At 41.2% G+C, this 19,881-nt stretch overlaps 2 protein-coding genes across 2 annotated transcripts in view; both read left to right on the forward strand.

The window, feature by feature from the left end:
- LOC146683862 (uncharacterized) overlaps positions 1-15,396 on the forward strand; it is a 93,624-nt gene extending 78,228 nt beyond the window's left edge. The window contains exon 15 of the mRNA XM_085444585.1: positions 15,370-15,396. Within this exon, the coding sequence (XP_085300711.1) occupies positions 15,370-15,396 (27 nt within the window). The remainder of the gene's footprint in view (positions 1-15,369) is intronic.
- Positions 15,397-17,842: 2,446 nt separating this feature from the next.
- LOC146683863 (uncharacterized) lies at positions 17,843-19,824 on the forward strand. Its single transcript, XM_085444291.1, has 2 exons — positions 17,843-18,778; positions 19,288-19,824. Exons 1-2 carry the CDS (start codon positions 17,960-17,962, stop codon positions 19,621-19,623), a joined length of 1,155 nt encoding a protein of 384 aa, XP_085300417.1. The 5' UTR covers positions 17,843-17,959; the 3' UTR covers positions 19,624-19,824.
- The last annotated feature ends 57 nt before the right edge of the window (positions 19,825-19,881 follow it).

A 19,881-nucleotide genomic window follows, 5' to 3' on the forward strand; every position in this document is an offset into this window, starting at 1 on the left:
AGAGAAAAACAGTAAGAAAAGCAGTAAGAAACGTAAGACAAGAAAGTCACGTAAAGAGAAAAACAGAAAAGACAAGAAAGTCACATAAAGAGAAAAACAGAAAAAACAAGTAAGAAACACAAGTTGGAAACCCAAGAGTGGGAGGAGCCAAGAAAGAGTATAAAAGCCAAGAGAGGCACAGACAAGACAGAAGTCAAACAGACACAAGAGAACACACATTGGGCCAGCCTGAAGAAGGCACAGATATGCCGAAACGTCGCGAGGGCCCAATGATGTACAATGCGCATACACCCAAGATGGGTAATTTTTTGAAACAGGGCAGGGGTATCACCACCCAGCCCCATCGATGGCCCGTGCACCTCAGGCTACCAGCTTGCTGGTGGCCTGTTTCTTTTCTAACACCTAACCAGCCAGTGCCTCGTGGGGTTGGGGATGCCCCTGCCCAAACCCAAGACCCTAACCCTAACCAGGGGGGTCCCCTAAAAAACACAGAAAAACCTAGAACACAAAGACAAAGAGTCACGTAAAAAACCAAGTAGGAAACAAGGAAAGGACATAAAAGGAAGGGGGTGCCAAAATCATAAACATGAATAAAGATCAAAGGACGGGATGTCAAAACAGCAGGGGGTGCCATGAAAAATAATAATAAATGAAGAAAAGTAGACAAAGAGAAAGTCACGAAAAAGAAACAGAGAAAGAAAAGTAAGAAACAAAGATAAAGAGATGAAAAGTAAGAAAAAACATAAGTACAGTAAGACAAGGAAGTCACGAAAAGAGAAAAACAGTAAGAAAAGCAGTAAGAAACGTAAGACAAGAAAGTCACGTAAAGAGAAAAACAAAGAAAAACAAGTAAGACAAAGAAGTCACGAAAAGAGAAAAACAGTAAGAAAAGCAGTAAGAAACGTAAGACAAGAAAGTCACGTAAAGAGAAAAACAAAGAAAAACAAGTAAGACAAAGAAGTCACGTAAAGAGAAAAACAGTAAGAAAAGCAGTAAGAAACGTAAGACAAGAAAGTCACGTAAAGAGAAAAACAGAAAAGACAAGAAAGTCACATAAAGAGAAAAACAGAAAAAACAAGTAAGAAACACAAGTTGGAAACCCAAGAGTGGGAGGAGCCAAGAAAGAGTATAAAAGCCAAGAGAGGCACAGACAAGACAGAAGTCAAACAGACACAAGAGAACACACATTGGGCCAGCCTGAAGAAGGCACAGATATGCCGAAACGTCGCGAGGGCCCAATGATGTACAATGCGCATACACCCAAGATGGGTAATTTTTTGAAACAGGGCAGGGGTATCACCACCCAGCCCCATCGATGGCCCGTGCACCTCAGGCTACCAGCTTGCTGGTGGCCTGTTTCTTTTCTAACACCTAACCAGCCAGTGCCTCGTGGGGTTGGGGATGCCCCTGCCCAAACCCAAGACCCTAACCCTAACCAGGGGGGTCCCCTAAAAAACACAGAAAAACCTAGAACACAAAGACAAAGAGTCACGTAAAAAACCAAGTAGGAAACAAGGAAAGGACATAAAAGGAAGGGGGTGCCAAAATCATAAACATGAATAAAGATCAAAGGACGGGATGTCAAAACAGCAGGGGGTGCCATGAAAAATAATAATAAATGAAGAAAAGTAGACAAAGAGAAAGTCACGAAAAAGAAACAGAGAAAGAAAAGTAAGAAACAAAGATAAAGAGATGAAAAGTAAGAAAAAACATAAGTACAGTAAGACAAGGAAGTCACGAAAAGAGAAAAACAGTAAGAAAAGCAGTAAGAAACGTAAGACAAGAAAGTCACGTAAAGAGAAAAACAAAGAAAAACAAGTAAGACAAAGAAGTCACGAAAAGAGAAAAACAGTAAGAAAAGCAGTAAGAAACGTAAGACAAGAAAGTCACGTAAAGAGAAAAACAAAGAAAAACAAGTAAGACAAAGAAGTCACGTAAAGAGAAAAACAGTAAGAAAAGCAGTAAGAAACGTAAGACAAGAAAGTCACGTAAAGAGAAAAACAGAAAAGACAAGAAAGTCACATAAAGAGAAAAACAGAAAAAACAAGTAAGAAACACAAGTTGGAAACCCAAGAGTGGGAGGAGCCAAGAAAGAGTATAAAAGCCAAGAGAGGCACAGACAAGACAGAAGTCAAACAGACACAAGAGAACACACATTGGGCCAGCCTGAAGAAGGCACAGATATGCCGAAACGTCGCGAGGGCCCAATGATGTACAATGCGCATACACCCAAGATGGGTAATTTTTTGAAACAGGGCAGGGGTATCACCACCCAGCCCCATCGATGGCCCGTGCACCTCAGGCTACCAGCTTGCTGGTGGCCTGTTTCTTTTCTAACACCTAACCAGCCAGTGCCTCGTGGGGTTGGGGATGCCCCTGCCCAAACCCAAGACCCTAACCCTAACCAGGGGGGTCCCCTAAAAAACACAGAAAAACCTAGAACACAAAGACAAAGAGTCACGTAAAAAACCAAGTAGGAAACAAGGAAAGGACATAAAAGGAAGGGGGTGCCAAAATCATAAACATGAATAAAGATCAAAGGACGGGATGTCAAAACAGCAGGGGGTGCCATGAAAAATAATAATAAATGAAGAAAAGTAGACAAAGAGAAAGTCACGAAAAAGAAACAGAGAAAGAAAAGTAAGAAACAAAGATAAAGAGATGAAAAGTAAGAAAAAACATAAGTACAGTAAGACAAGGAAGTCACGAAAAGAGAAAAACAGTAAGAAAAGCAGTAAGAAACGTAAGACAAGAAAGTCACGTAAAGAGAAAAACAAAGAAAAACAAGTAAGACAAAGAAGTCACGAAAAGAGAAAAACAGTAAGAAAAGCAGTAAGAAACGTAAGACAAGAAAGTCACGTAAAGAGAAAAACAAAGAAAAACAAGTAAGACAAAGAAGTCACGTAAAGAGAAAAACAGTAAGAAAAGCAGTAAGAAACGTAAGACAAGAAAGTCACGTAAAGAGAAAAACAGAAAAGACAAGAAAGTCACATAAAGAGAAAAACAGAAAAAACAAGTAAGAAACACAAGTTGGAAACCCAAGAGTGGGAGGAGCCAAGAAAGAGTATAAAAGCCAAGAGAGGCACAGACAAGACAGAAGTCAAACAGACACAAGAGAACACACATTGGGCCAGCCTGAAGAAGGCACAGATATGCCGAAACGTCGCGAGGGCCCAATGATGTACAATGCGCATACACCCAAGATGGGTAATTTTTTGAAACAGGGCAGGGGTATCACCACCCAGCCCCATCGATGGCCCGTGCACCTCAGGCTACCAGCTTGCTGGTGGCCTGTTTCTTTTCTAACACCTAACCAGCCAGTGCCTCGTGGGGTTGGGGATGCCCCTGCCCAAACCCAAGACCCTAACCCTAACCAGGGGGGTCCCCTAAAAAACACAGAAAAACCTAGAACACAAAGACAAAGAGTCACGTAAAAAACCAAGTAGGAAACAAGGAAAGGACATAAAAGGAAGGGGGTGCCAAAATCATAAACATGAATAAAGATCAAAGGACGGGATGTCAAAACAGCAGGGGGTGCCATGAAAAATAATAATAAATGAAGAAAAGTAGACAAAGAGAAAGTCACGAAAAAGAAACAGAGAAAGAAAAGTAAGAAACAAAGATAAAGAGATGAAAAGTAAGAAAAAACATAAGTACAGTAAGACAAGGAAGTCACGAAAAGAGAAAAACAGTAAGAAAAGCAGTAAGAAACGTAAGACAAGAAAGTCACGTAAAGAGAAAAACAAAGAAAAACAAGTAAGACAAAGAAGTCACGAAAAGAGAAAAACAGTAAGAAAAGCAGTAAGAAACGTAAGACAAGAAAGTCACGTAAAGAGAAAAACAAAGAAAAACAAGTAAGACAAAGAAGTCACGTAAAGAGAAAAACAGTAAGAAAAGCAGTAAGAAACGTAAGACAAGAAAGTCACGTAAAGAGAAAAACAGAAAAGACAAGAAAGTCACATAAAGAGAAAAACAGAAAAAACAAGTAAGAAACACAAGTTGGAAACCCAAGAGTGGGAGGAGCCAAGAAAGAGTATAAAAGCCAAGAGAGGCACAGACAAGACAGAAGTCAAACAGACACAAGAGAACACACATTGGGCCAGCCTGAAGAAGGCACAGATATGCCGAAACGTCGCGAGGGCCCAATGATGTACAATGCGCATACACCCAAGATGGGTAATTTTTTGAAACAGGGCAGGGGTATCACCACCCAGCCCCATCGATGGCCCGTGCACCTCAGGCTACCAGCTTGCTGGTGGCCTGTTTCTTTTCTAACACCTAACCAGCCAGTGCCTCGTGGGGTTGGGGATGCCCCTGCCCAAACCCAAGACCCTAACCCTAACCAGGGGGGTCCCCTAAAAAACACAGAAAAACCTAGAACACAAAGACAAAGAGTCACGTAAAAAACCAAGTAGGAAACAAGGAAAGGACATAAAAGGAAGGGGGTGCCAAAATCATAAACATGAATAAAGATCAAAGGACGGGATGTCAAAACAGCAGGGGGTGCCATGAAAAATAATAATAAATGAAGAAAAGTAGACAAAGAGAAAGTCACGAAAAAGAAACAGAGAAAGAAAAGTAAGAAACAAAGATAAAGAGATGAAAAGTAAGAAAAAACATAAGTACAGTAAGACAAGGAAGTCACGAAAAGAGAAAAACAGTAAGAAAAGCAGTAAGAAACGTAAGACAAGAAAGTCACGTAAAGAGAAAAACAAAGAAAAACAAGTAAGACAAAGAAGTCACGAAAAGAGAAAAACAGTAAGAAAAGCAGTAAGAAACGTAAGACAAGAAAGTCACGTAAAGAGAAAAACAAAGAAAAACAAGTAAGACAAAGAAGTCACGTAAAGAGAAAAACAGTAAGAAAAGCAGTAAGAAACGTAAGACAAGAAAGTCACGTAAAGAGAAAAACAGAAAAGACAAGAAAGTCACATAAAGAGAAAAACAGAAAAAACAAGTAAGAAACACAAGTTGGAAACCCAAGAGTGGGAGGAGCCAAGAAAGAGTATAAAAGCCAAGAGAGGCACAGACAAGACAGAAGTCAAACAGACACAAGAGAACACACATTGGGCCAGCCTGAAGAAGGCACAGATATGCCGAAACGTCGCGAGGGCCCAATGATGTACAATGCGCATACACCCAAGATGGGTAATTTTTTGAAACAGGGCAGGGGTATCACCACCCAGCCCCATCGATGGCCCGTGCACCTCAGGCTACCAGCTTGCTGGTGGCCTGTTTCTTTTCTAACACCTAACCAGCCAGTGCCTCGTGGGGTTGGGGATGCCCCTGCCCAAACCCAAGACCCTAACCCTAACCAGGGGGGTCCCCTAAAAAACACAGAAAAACCTAGAACACAAAGACAAAGAGTCACGTAAAAAACCAAGTAGGAAACAAGGAAAGGACATAAAAGGAAGGGGGTGCCAAAATCATAAACATGAATAAAGATCAAAGGACGGGATGTCAAAACAGCAGGGGGTGCCATGAAAAATAATAATAAATGAAGAAAAGTAGACAAAGAGAAAGTCACGAAAAAGAAACAGAGAAAGAAAAGTAAGAAACAAAGATAAAGAGATGAAAAGTAAGAAAAAACATAAGTACAGTAAGACAAGGAAGTCACGAAAAGAGAAAAACAGTAAGAAAAGCAGTAAGAAACGTAAGACAAGAAAGTCACGTAAAGAGAAAAACAAAGAAAAACAAGTAAGACAAAGAAGTCACGAAAAGAGAAAAACAGTAAGAAAAGCAGTAAGAAACGTAAGACAAGAAAGTCACGTAAAGAGAAAAACAAAGAAAAACAAGTAAGACAAAGAAGTCACGTAAAGAGAAAAACAGTAAGAAAAGCAGTAAGAAACGTAAGACAAGAAAGTCACGTAAAGAGAAAAACAGAAAAGACAAGAAAGTCACATAAAGAGAAAAACAGAAAAAACAAGTAAGAAACACAAGTTGGAAACCCAAGAGTGGGAGGAGCCAAGAAAGAGTATAAAAGCCAAGAGAGGCACAGACAAGACAGAAGTCAAACAGACACAAGAGAACACACATTGGGCCAGCCTGAAGAAGGCACAGATATGCCGAAACGTCGCGAGGGCCCAATGATGTACAATGCGCATACACCCAAGATGGGTAATTTTTTGAAACAGGGCAGGGGTATCACCACCCAGCCCCATCGATGGCCCGTGCACCTCAGGCTACCAGCTTGCTGGTGGCCTGTTTCTTTTCTAACACCTACCCTAACCCCTAACCCTAACCCTACCCTAACCCTAACCCTAACCCCCTAACCCTAACCCCACCCTCAATTACCTCTGACCCCAAATCTGGACCCAAAATTTAACCCCTATGCTAATTCGGCCCTAATTAAACTATCCCCACCCCAGGATCCTATCCTAACCCTAACCAGCCACAATCCTGGCCCTAATCCTAGCCCCATCCATGGAAGCAGGAATTAGGAGCAAAAGGAAACAGAAGGCAAAGCAAGGGTAGGAAAGGAGAAAGGAAAGGAAAAGGATAGGGTTAAGCCAAAGAAAGTAGAGTAAAAAAACTAAAAAGAAAACCCAAAAAGGAAAAACACAAAGCACCGTAGGGAGGAGTCAAAAAAAGCCTATAAAAGGAGGGGCAGAGAGGAGTCTCCTTTATTTGGATTTGGCCACCGATGCATGAGCATAGCCTGAGGAAGGCACAATATCGCCGAAAGCTAGCGCAAGCCATGCATCACTAAAAATGTTTTGTTTGTTGTTTTAGTTTGTTATTTTAGTTTGTTATTTTTGGGGGAGGTTTATTTAAATTTTATTCATTTTCATGTTTCTTAACGGCCTAAAAACTAATTTAAAACCTAAGATTGGGAATTTATAAAAACAACACGGAGACAAAATTCATTGGGAAAATACAAAATTTATTACAAATACCGTAAAAACAATTAAAAACAATTGACAACCTAAAAGAAAAAGGAAAAATTAGAACAATTTGGTTAATAAAACAATTAAAATGTGGTACTTACCTGAGAAGCCTAATTAAGGAAGGTACTTACCTGAATTTGGACCTGGAGAGTGACGGACACGGAAGACGGAGTGGCGATAACGTGGTGGGCCACGGGAAGGGTCACGGTATGGCCCGTGCACCACTCCTGCCCTCCTCGTGCAGGGAGGAGTTTCATTCCCCTTACCTAACCGGCCAGTGCCTGCCATGTACCCGCTGGTTTACCAGATTGACCGAGGCCTACTGCCGAAGCCACTTACGGGCCCTGCTTGGTTGCCCCCCACCCTCAATTACCTCTGACCCCAAATCTGGACCCAAAATTTAACCCCTATGCTAATTCGGCCCTAATTAAACTATCCCCACCCCAGGATCCTATCCTAACCCTAACCAGCCACAATCCTGGCCCTAATCCTAGCCCCATCCATGGAAGCAGGAATTAGGAGCAAAAGGAAACAGAAGGCAAAGCAAGGGTAGGAAAGGAGAAAGGAAAGGAAAAGGATAGGGTTAAGCCAAAGAAAGTAGAGTAAAAAAACTAAAAAGAAAACCCAAAAAGGAAAAACACAAAGCACCGTAGGGAGGAGTCAAAAAAAGCCTATAAAAGGAGGGGCAGAGAGGAGTCTCCTTTATTTGGATTTGGCCACCGATGCATGAGCATAGCCTGAGGAAGGCACAATATCGCCGAAAGCTAGCGCAAGCCATGCATCACTAAAAATGTTTTGTTTGTTGTTTTAGTTTGTTATTTTAGTTTGTTATTTTTGGGGGAGGTTTATTTAAATTTTATTCATTTTCATGTTTCTTAACGGCCTAAAAACTAATTTAAAACCTAAGATTGGGAATTTATAAAAACAACACGGAGACAAAATTCATTGGGAAAATACAAAATTTATTACAAATACCGTAAAAACAATTAAAAACAATTGACAACCTAAAAGAAAAAGGAAAAATTAGAACAATTTGGTTAATAAAACAATTAAAATGTGGTACTTACCTGAGAAGCCTAATTAAGGAAGGTACTTACCTGAATTTGGACCTGGAGAGTGACGGACACGGAAGACGGAGTGGCGATAACGTGGTGGGCCACGGGAAGGGTCACGGTATGGCCCGTGCACCACTCCTGCCCTCCTCGTGCAGGGAGGAGTTTCATTCCCCTTACCTAACCGGCCAGTGCCTGCCATGTACCCGCTGGTTTACCAGATTGACCGAGGCCTACTGCCGAAGCCACTTACGGGCCCTGCTTGGTTGCCCCCCACCCTCAATTACCTCTGACCCCAAATCTGGACCCAAAATTTAACCCCTATGCTAATTCGGCCCTAATTAAACTATCCCCACCCCAGGATCCTATCCTAACCCTAACCAGCCACAATCCTGGCCCTAATCCTAGCCCCATCCATGGAAGCAGGAATTAGGAGCAAAAGGAAACAGAAGGCAAAGCAAGGGTAGGAAAGGAGAAAGGAAAGGAAAAGGATAGGGTTAAGCCAAAGAAAGTAGAGTAAAAAAACTAAAAAGAAAACCCAAAAAGGAAAAACACAAAGCACCGTAGGGAGGAGTCAAAAAAAGCCTATAAAAGGAGGGGCAGAGAGGAGTCTCCTTTATTTGGATTTGGCCACCGATGCATGAGCATAGCCTGAGGAAGGCACAATATCGCCGAAAGCTAGCGCAAGCCATGCATCACTAAAAATGTTTTGTTTGTTGTTTTAGTTTGTTATTTTAGTTTGTTATTTTTGGGGGAGGTTTATTTAAATTTTATTCATTTTCATGTTTCTTAACGGCCTAAAAACTAATTTAAAACCTAAGATTGGGAATTTATAAAAACAACACGGAGACAAAATTCATTGGGAAAATACAAAATTTATTACAAATACCGTAAAAACAATTAAAAACAATTGACAACCTAAAAGAAAAAGGAAAAATTAGAACAATTTGGTTAATAAAACAATTAAAATGTGGTACTTACCTGAGAAGCCTAATTAAGGAAGGTACTTACCTGAATTTGGACCTGGAGAGTGACGGACACGGAAGACGGAGTGGCGATAACGTGGTGGGCCACGGGAAGGGTCACGGTATGGCCCGTGCACCACTCCTGCCCTCCTCGTGCAGGGAGGAGTTTCATTCCCCTTACCTAACCGGCCAGTGCCTGCCATGTACCCGCTGGTTTACCAGATTGACCGAGGCCTACTGCCGAAGCCACTTACGGGCCCTGCTTGGTTGCCCCCCACCCTCAATTACCTCTGACCCCAAATCTGGACCCAAAATTTAACCCCTATGCTAATTCGGCCCTAATTAAACTATCCCCACCCCAGGATCCTATCCTAACCCTAACCAGCCACAATCCTGGCCCTAATCCTAGCCCCATCCATGGAAGCAGGAATTAGGAGCAAAAGGAAACAGAAGGCAAAGCAAGGGTAGGAAAGGAGAAAGGAAAGGAAAAGGATAGGGTTAAGCCAAAGAAAGTAGAGTAAAAAAACTAAAAAGAAAACCCAAAAAGGAAAAACACAAAGCACCGTAGGGAGGAGTCAAAAAAAGCCTATAAAAGGAGGGGCAGAGAGGAGTCTCCTTTATTTGGATTTGGCCACCGATGCATGAGCATAGCCTGAGGAAGGCACAATATCGCCGAAAGCTAGCGCAAGCCATGCATCACTAAAAATGTTTTGTTTGTTGTTTTAGTTTGTTATTTTAGTTTGTTATTTTTGGGGGAGGTTTATTTAAATTTTATTCATTTTCATGTTTCTTAACGGCCTAAAAACTAATTTAAAACCTAAGATTGGGAATTTATAAAAACAACACGGAGACAAAATTCATTGGGAAAATACAAAATTTATTACAAATACCGTAAAAACAATTAAAAACAATTGACAACCTAAAAGAAAAAGGAAAAATTAGAACAATTTGGTTAATAAAACAATTAAAATGTGGTACTTACCTGAGAAGCCTAATTAAGGAAGGTACTTACCTGAATTTGGACCTGGAGAGTGACGGACACGGAAGACGGAGTGGCGATAACGTGGTGGGCCACGGGAAGGGTCACGGTATGGCCCGTGCACCACTCCTGCCCTCCTCGTGCAGGGAGGAGTTTCATTCCCCTTACCTAACCGGCCAGTGCCTGCCATGTACCCGCTGGTTTACCAGATTGACCGAGGCCTACTGCCGAAGCCACTTACGGGCCCTGCTTGGTTGCCCCCCACCCTCAATTACCTCTGACCCCAAATCTGGACCCAAAATTTAACCCCTATGCTAATTCGGCCCTAATTAAACTATCCCCACCCCAGGATCCTATCCTAACCCTAACCAGCCACAATCCTGGCCCTAATCCTAGCCCCATCCATGGAAGCAGGAATTAGGAGCAAAAGGAAACAGAAGGCAAAGCAAGGGTAGGAAAGGAGAAAGGAAAGGAAAAGGATAGGGTTAAGCCAAAGAAAGTAGAGTAAAAAAACTAAAAAGAAAACCCAAAAAGGAAAAACACAAAGCACCGTAGGGAGGAGTCAAAAAAAGCCTATAAAAGGAGGGGCAGAGAGGAGTCTCCTTTATTTGGATTTGGCCACCGATGCATGAGCATAGCCTGAGGAAGGCACAATATCGCCGAAAGCTAGCGCAAGCCATGCATCACTAAAAATGTTTTGTTTGTTGTTTTAGTTTGTTATTTTAGTTTGTTATTTTTGGGGGAGGTTTATTTAAATTTTATTCATTTTCATGTTTCTTAACGGCCTAAAAACTAATTTAAAACCTAAGATTGGGAATTTATAAAAACAACACGGAGACAAAATTCATTGGGAAAATACAAAATTTATTACAAATACCGTAAAAACAATTAAAAACAATTGACAACCTAAAAGAAAAAGGAAAAATTAGAACAATTTGGTTAATAAAACAATTAAAATGTGGTACTTACCTGAGAAGCCTAATTAAGGAAGGTACTTACCTGAATTTGGACCTGGAGAGTGACGGACACGGAAGACGGAGTGGCGATAACGTGGTGGGCCACGGGAAGGGTCACGGTATGGCCCGTGCACCACTCCTGCCCTCCTCGTGCAGGGAGGAGTTTCATTCCCCTTACCTAACCGGCCAGTGCCTGCCATGTACCCGCTGGTTTACCAGATTGACCGAGGCCTACTGCCGAAGCCACTTACGGGCCCTGCTTGGTTGCCCCCCACCCTCAATTACCTCTGACCCCAAATCTGGACCCAAAATTTAACCCCTATGCTAATTCGGCCCTAATTAAACTATCCCCACCCCAGGATCCTATCCTAACCCTAACCAGCCACAATCCTGGCCCTAATCCTAGCCCCATCCATGGAAGCAGGAATTAGGAGCAAAAGGAAACAGAAGGCAAAGCAAGGGTAGGAAAGGAGAAAGGAAAGGAAAAGGATAGGGTTAAGCCAAAGAAAGTAGAGTAAAAAAACTAAAAAGAAAACCCAAAAAGGAAAAACACAAAGCACCGTAGGGAGGAGTCAAAAAAAGCCTATAAAAGGAGGGGCAGAGAGGAGTCTCCTTTATTTGGATTTGGCCACCGATGCATGAGCATAGCCTGAGGAAGGCACAATATCGCCGAAAGCTAGCGCAAGCCATGCATCACTAAAAATGTTTTGTTTGTTGTTTTAGTTTGTTATTTTAGTTTGTTATTTTTGGGGGAGGTTTATTTAAATTTTATTCATTTTCATGTTTCTTAACGGCCTAAAAACTAATTTAAAACCTAAGATTGGGAATTTATAAAAACAACACGGAGACAAAATTCATTGGGAAAATACAAAATTTATTACAAATACCGTAAAAACAATTAAAAACAATTGACAACCTAAAAGAAAAAGGAAAAATTAGAACAATTTGGTTAATAAAACAATTAAAATGTGGTACTTACCTGAGAAGCCTAATTAAGGAAGGTACTTACCTGAATTTGGACCTGGAGAGTGACGGACACGGAAGACGGAGTGGCGATAACGTGGTGGGCCACGGGAAGGGTCACGGTATGGCCCGTGCACCACTCCTGCCCTCCTCGTGCAGGGAGGAGTTTCATTCCCCTTACCTAACCGGCCAGTGCCTGCCATGTACCCGCTGGTTTACCAGATTGACCGAGGCCTACTGCCGAAGCCACTTACGGGCCCTGCTTGGTTGCCCCCCACCCTCAATTACCTCTGACCCCAAATCTGGACCCAAAATTTAACCCCTATGCTAATTCGGCCCTAATTAAACTATCCCCACCCCAGGATCCTATCCTAACCCTAACCAGCCACAATCCTGGCCCTAATCCTAGCCCCATCCATGGAAGCAGGAATTAGGAGCAAAAGGAAACAGAAGGCAAAGCAAGGGTAGGAAAGGAGAAAGGAAAGGAAAAGGATAGGGTTAAGCCAAAGAAAGTAGAGTAAAAAAACTAAAAAGAAAACCCAAAAAGGAAAAACACAAAGCACCGTAGGGAGGAGTCAAAAAAAGCCTATAAAAGGAGGGGCAGAGAGGAGTCTCCTTTATTTGGATTTGGCCACCGATGCATGAGCATAGCCTGAGGAAGGCACAATATCGCCGAAAGCTAGCGCAAGCCATGCATCACTAAAAATGTTTTGTTTGTTGTTTTAGTTTGTTATTTTAGTTTGTTATTTTTGGGGGAGGTTTATTTAAATTTTATTCATTTTCATGTTTCTTAACGGCCTAAAAACTAATTTAAAACCTAAGATTGGGAATTTATAAAAACAACACGGAGACAAAATTCATTGGGAAAATACAAAATTTATTACAAATACCGTAAAAACAATTAAAAACAATTGACAACCTAAAAGAAAAAGGAAAAATTAGAACAATTTGGTTAATAAAACAATTAAAATGTGGTACTTACCTGAGAAGCCTAATTAAGGAAGGTACTTACCTGAATTTGGACCTGGAGAGTGACGGACACGGAAGACGGAGTGGCGATAACGTGGTGGGCCACGGGAAGGGTCACGGTATGGCCCGTGCACCACTCCTGCCCTCCTCGTGCAGGGAGGAGTTTCATTCCCCTTACCTAACCGGCCAGTGCCTGCCATGTACCCGCTGGTTTACCAGATTGACCGAGGCCTACTGCCGAAGCCACTTACGGGCCCTGCTTGGTTGCCCCCCACCCTCAATTACCTCTGACCCCAAATCTGGACCCAAAATTTAACCCCTATGCTAATTCGGCCCTAATTAAACTATCCCCACCCCAGGATCCTATCCTAACCCTAACCAGCCACAATCCTGGCCCTAATCCTAGCCCCATCCATGGAAGCAGGAATTAGGAGCAAAAGGAAACAGAAGGCAAAGCAAGGGTAGGAAAGGAGAAAGGAAAGGAAAAGGATAGGGTTAAGCCAAAGAAAGTAGAGTAAAAAAACTAAAAAGAAAACCCAAAAAGGAAAAACACAAAGCACCGTAGGGAGGAGTCAAAAAAAGCCTATAAAAGGAGGGGCAGAGAGGAGTCTCCTTTATTTGGATTTGGCCACCGATGCATGAGCATAGCCTGAGGAAGGCACAATATCGCCGAAAGCTAGCGCAAGCCATGCATCACTAAAAATGTTTTGTTTGTTGTTTTAGTTTGTTATTTTAGTTTGTTATTTTTGGGGGAGGTTTATTTAAATTTTATTCATTTTCATGTTTCTTAACGGCCTAAAAACTAATTTAAAACCTAAGATTGGGAATTTATAAAAACAACACGGAGACAAAATTCATTGGGAAAATACAAAATTTATTACAAATACCGTAAAAACAATTAAAAACAATTGACAACCTAAAAGAAAAAGGAAAAATTAGAACAATTTGGTTAATAAAACAATTAAAATGTGGTACTTACCTGAGAAGCCTAATTAAGGAAGGTACTTACCTGAATTTGGACCTGGAGAGTGACGGACACGGAAGACGGAGTGGCGATAACGTGGTGGGCCACGGGAAGGGTCACGGTATGGCCCGTGCACCACTCCTGCCCTCCTCGTGCAGGGAGGAGTTTCATTCCCCTTACCTAACCGGCCAGTGCCTGCCATGTACCCGCTGGTTTACCAGATTGACCGAGGCCTACTGCCGAAGCCACTTACGGGCCCTGCTTGGTTGCCCCCCACCCTCAATTACCTCTGACCCCAAATCTGGACCCAAAATTTAACCCCTATGCTAATTCGGCCCTAATTAAACTATCCCCACCCCAGGATCCTATCCTAACCCTAACCAGCCACAATCCTGGCCCTAATCCTAGCCCCATCCATGGAAGCAGGAATTAGGAGCAAAAGGAAACAGAAGGCAAAGCAAGGGTAGGAAAGGAGAAAGGAAAGGAAAAGGATAGGGTTAAGCCAAAGAAAGTAGAGTAAAAAAACTAAAAAGAAAACCCAAAAAGGAAAAACACAAAGCACCGTAGGGAGGAGTCAAAAAAAGCCTATAAAAGGAGGGGCAGAGAGGAGTCTCCTTTATTTGGATTTGGCCACCGATGCATGAGCATAGCCTGAGGAAGGCACAATATCGCCGAAAGCTAGCGCAAGCCATGCATCACTAAAAATGTTTTGTTTGTTGTTTTAGTTTGTTATTTTAGTTTGTTATTTTTGGGGGAGGTTTATTTAAATTTTATTCATTTTCATGTTTCTTAACGGCCTAAAAACTAATTTAAAACCTAAGATTGGGAATTTATAAAAACAACACGGAGACAAAATTCATTGGGAAAATACAAAATTTATTACAAATACCGTAAAAACAATTAAAAACAATTGACAACCTAAAAGAAAAAGGAAAAATTAGAACAATTTGGTTAATAAAACAATTAAAATGTGGTACTTACCTGAGAAGCCTAATTAAGGAAGGTACTTACCTGAATTTGGACCTGGAGAGTGACGGACACGGAAGACGGAGTGGCGATAACGTGGTGGGCCACGGGAAGGGTCACGGTATGGCCCGTGCACCACTCCTGCCCTCCTCGTGCAGGGAGGAGTTTCATTCCCCTTACCTAACCTGCGCTGGACTTAACCTTATCTTTGATGCCCAGCCCTGAATTCAATCCTGACCCTAACCACCTTGAACCCTATATTGGTTTGACCCTTGACCCCAAAAACCCTATTCCCCCCCCCCTCCCCTTTCTCCCTCTCCCTCACCCTTTTCTCTCGCTCTCCCTCCTCCCCTCCTCCCCTCCCTCCCCATCTGGAGGCCTCATGCTCAGGATGCTAAAACAATCCCTTTTCAGGGCACCAAATCGGGGACATGGTTCCTTGAGCCGGGAGCAAGGATGGCCTGTGCATTGGGACCCAATCGGGCCCCCACCTTACCTTCTCCTAACCCCAAATTCATGTGTAGATGGATAATTGCAAACAATACATTTCTTGCACGCAGCAATGAATTTGGTTCGCTCAAATTAAAATTTTATTCACTCAAGAATTTTTTTCTCAAAATGCAACATTTGCGCTTGAATTTTTTTTTAAAAATTTTTTTACGTGCGCTCAGAATAGAGGCACAAAAATACCGCCCTAGATGTATACCTATACACACCAACTTTCCAATGGTCTCTCGGTTCCCTTGTTTGGATGACAGGACGAAATATCTGACATCTCTAACTTGTCTAAGACCCAGTAAAACTAACGCAGCACAAGCATAGACAACATATGTAACATGTCTTGTGCGACAAACACAACATATAACCATGCTCAATATGAAGATACTAGACAACATAGTCAAAGAAAGACGTGGTCTTACCTCTCACAAATGAAAATCCAACTGCAGCTTGCCGCCAAAACAACGTTTTTTCGATAAATTTCAAGTCTTGCGCATGAGCAGGCCCAAGCCTGTTATTCTTTGGTTTTTTATGACCTCTGTTGTTGGATTACTGCCACCTTGTGGATATATGAAGTATATCAATCCTAATTAACTTAAATTAAATGTTATGTCTTCAAGTAACACATTAGTCTTCTGTACAGACAATAATAGACACAATTATGTAGACTTTATTAGAAAAACATATTTTAACTCAACAAAGACATATATTTTAAGTAAAATGAAAATAAATAATTATTTTAAACTGAACAATTCATCCCGTTCATTTTTTTGAGTGTATAGTGTCTGACTGCAATAGCGCCACTTATAACGTCTCCCTGTATATAGATCATTTCCTGGGTCCTCTCTCTACTAAACATCCGAGCTACTTGAAAGACACCTACCATTTTTTGGAAGTTGTTAGACGATTAGTGCTACCCAGCAATGCTCTGTTATTTACAATTGACATTGAAAGCTTATATACAAACATTAATACGGATTTAGGCTTAAGTACAGTACGAAACACCTTTCGTAGGAATCCGGATGCTCAGAGACCGGATGAGGAGGTGTTACAACTTTTAGAACTTTGCCTGAGGTGTAATGATTTTGAGTTCAATGGCAATCGATATCTGCAGGTGGAAGGAACTGCAATGGGGCACAGATATGCTCCCTCTTATGCCAACCTCTATATGAGTGAATGGGAAGCGGGTGCGTTGAGTAAATGCCGATGTAAGCCTCTTTTTTATCTTCGGTTTCTTGATGATATTATAGGAGCCTGGTCACATAGCAGGGAGGAGTTTGATGAGTTTATTAGCGTGTTGAATAATCATCACGGGTCGATTAAAGTAAAGTATACATTAGACGCAAATGAGGTCAACTTCTTAGATACAACCGTTTTCTTCGAGCAGTTAGATGAACAACAGAAGAAAATACTTACTCGGGTATATTTTAAACCAACTGACACCCATGCACTTCTTCATAAAGCTAGCTATCACCCCAAACATACATTCAGGGGAATTGTGAAATCGCAGATCATTAGATTTTACAGAATCTCCTCCCGTGAAACAGACCTCCAGAAGTCCATTATGATTTTGTTCCAAAGCCTCAGACGAAGGGGGTATTCAAAAAGGTTCCTGAGAACAATTAAAAGTAAGACCTTATTGGAATTGGGTTCCAGAGAGGCAGACATTCTCTCACCCCAAGTAGTTAGTCAGGGACAGGGCGGGACAGAGGAGGATAAGGAAATTTTACCGCTGATCACAATGTACTCTACCTCATACTTACCTTTGAACAGGACTTTCAAAATGAACTTTAATAGAGTCCTAACTGATACACCCCCCTTCCAAAACTGTAGAATAATAGTGGCCAACAGGAAAAATAAAAACCTTAAAGATATGTTGGTTAGAACCAGACTTGGAGGCCACCGACAGGGAAGAACACAAAGCTTAGACCAGCATTTTTTAAATGCAGGGCGATACCTGTTCAACCCACATGGTGGTGCTGGAGCTCCAATTCTGGACAACTTTACACCTAATAGTAGAAATATAGTTTATGGTATCATTTGTGAACAGTGTTTGTTAATATATGTCGGGGAAACGGGTCAAACGCTGTTGGACAGATTGAAACAACACTTGTATAGCATTAGGATAAACGGGTTGAATACTCCCTTAGTCAAACACTTTCAAATCCACTTACCAAACTCCCTGGGTATTCTGGGACTGCAATTCTGTGCATCATGGATGGAGGGACAGAGGAGGAGACATGAGGACCTGTGGATCAGAAAACTAAACACCAAAGCTCCTTTTGGGCTAAACTTCAGATGACATCAATGAATGTTAACTTGCTATTCTCTGTTCTTGAATGTGACAATAAAGATAGTTTTACTGCAGTAGTGTTGCCAGGAGTGTTTAAGCATTTACTTTATTTAAATTACAATTTTAGGATAACCTGTATGGGTCTTACCATGTTATGATATTATAGTCACTTATCACAGTTGGTCTCATTTCTATGGAAGCCCGTTTCCGCCACTAAAAAAAAAAAAAAAGGATACTTAACTCGAAATTTCGAGTTATCTTTCTCGAAATTTCGACTTATTTTCTCGAAATTTCGACTTAATAACTCGAAATTATGAGAAAAATAACTCGAAATTTTGAGTTATTTTCTCATAATTTCGAGTTAGCTCTGCCAATCAGTAATCTATGTGAATGACGTCATTTCCGTGTTACCCGGAAGCTGAAGCCCTCAGCTACAAATGCTACAGAAATGCTAATTATAGATACGGATCATGAATTCACAAATTGCTGAGTATTTTAAGCGTGGCTTCACAAATGAGGAGATTCTTGCGTTATTAGCTGAATCACATGGCATTACTATCAGCCTCCGTACACTTGAAAGGATTTTACACAACAACCGACTTTGGCGCAGAAAGAACAAAACAGAGGTGGGAGAGGTGGCAGCTTTTATACAAGCACAATTGGCAACCTCAGGACAGTGTCATGGGTATCGTTGGATGCACCAGAAGTGTTGGATGAATGGCATTGTTACTGACAGAGAAACCGTTCGTCTTCTGCTCCGTTTATTCGATGGAGAAGGTGTGGATTTGAGGTCACGTAGACGACTGCGGAGGCGAGTGTATCATAGCAGAGGCCCCAACTATGTGTGGCATATCGACGGCTACGATAAACTGAAGCCATTTGGGATTGCAATCAGTGGATGCATTGACGGATTTTCAAGGAGTATAATATGGCTAGACGCTTACAAGACAAATAATGACCCGAGAGTAATTGCTGGCTACTTCATGGATGCCGTGATTCAACAAGGTGGTTGCCCTGATCGAGTGAGATTAGATCTAGGAACAGAAAACGTCCATGTGGCTCACATGCAACGATTTTTGCACTTTACAGACAATGAACCAGAAAGAGAGCACGTCATATTTGGAGCAAGTACAGGAAATCAACGCATTGAAAGATGGTGGCTAATCTTACGAAGCCAGTGTATCCAGTACTGGATTGAACTATTTGACAAACTAAGAGAGGATGGCCACTTCTCAGACTCTTTCTTGGACAAATCATTGGTCCAGTTCTGTTTTCTTCACATTATACAGGTGAGTTTACATAGGTGATTGTGTAAACGACATGTATTGTAACTGTTTAATTTGTAACAACTCACACGGCCTTTGTATATTATAGAAACATCAGATATATTAAAGTACACGTGAAAAGTAGTGCTTTTTTTTTTTTTTTTAACTGTTTTGTTAAAAAAAAAATTCCACATATATATCAAGGAACACAATTATACATTATAACACATTGATTATTTATGTGTTTAGGCCTCTCTCTGTACTCGGTTAGCATTTTTGGTGGGTCAAAACTAAGTAAATAAGTATCTGTCTGTTCATGATGTGTGTGTGTGTGTGTGTGTGTGTGTGTGTGTGTGTGTGTATAGGTATGTGTGTGTATATATATGGATATATATCATTAATGTAGCTCAAAGCTAAATTAATGGTGTGTAAGCTAAGAAAATCAATGTAGAAGTTAGTTGTGCTTTTGTACATTAACATTTTCATATTGTATGCCTGAAAATGTTTCTTTTGTTCATTTTGTTTTCATCTAGGAAGAATTAAATGAAGTTGCTTTGGCCTGGAATGACCACAGAATGCGCCCAGTCCACAACTCCCGAAGTCCTCATGGCCGACCATCTTTTATGTATGCCCTCCCAGACATTTATGGCGCGAGGGACTGTCTCAAACATGTCAATATGGACAAAGTTGAAGCCTGCCTTGAAGAATGTGTGTTCAAAGACTTTCCATGTGAAGAGGATGTCTTTCATCTCTGTGTAGAACTCATGTCAGAACATAACCTGGACTTCTCAGATGATGTGTTTCATACAGTGGATCTGTATGTAAAGCTAAGGCAGTTGATGCTTACTGAGTTGGAGCTTTTGCCTTAAAGGTTAGACATCGTTATGCATTTTTAATTCTGTATTTTCATATTTAAATTGTAAACTTTTATGAGTTATTAATTTTTGGATGGTTGTCGTTTTTGGGGCACACATACATGGGTTTTGAGGGCCTGAAAATGTATTTCACGAACAGGGCCAATTGAAAAAGGCTATAAAAATTGTATTTAATTTTTGGAGGGTTGTTTTTTTTTTTTGGATGGTTTATTTCAATTAACAAACCAATTTTTTGTTTTAAAAGCCTTATTA

This window comes from Copadichromis virginalis, linkage group LG20 (assembly GCF_057382275.1).
Source record: "Copadichromis virginalis isolate Kocher_CV1m ecotype Utaka linkage group LG20, C_Virginalis_male_GT1.1, whole genome shotgun sequence".
Classification (NCBI taxonomy): domain Eukaryota; kingdom Metazoa; phylum Chordata; class Actinopteri; order Cichliformes; family Cichlidae; genus Copadichromis; species Copadichromis virginalis.

Bases quoted from the DNA above. Each gene is read 5' to 3' on its own strand.
- LOC146683863 (XM_085444291.1), top strand. From the start codon at position 17,960: ATGAATTCACAAATTGCTGAGTATTTTAAGCGTGGCTTCACAAATGAG. The intron at 18,779-19,287 runs GTGAGTTTACAT...GTTTTCATCTAG, and splicing joins GTTTTCTTCACATTATACAG to GAAGAATTAAATGAAGTTGC.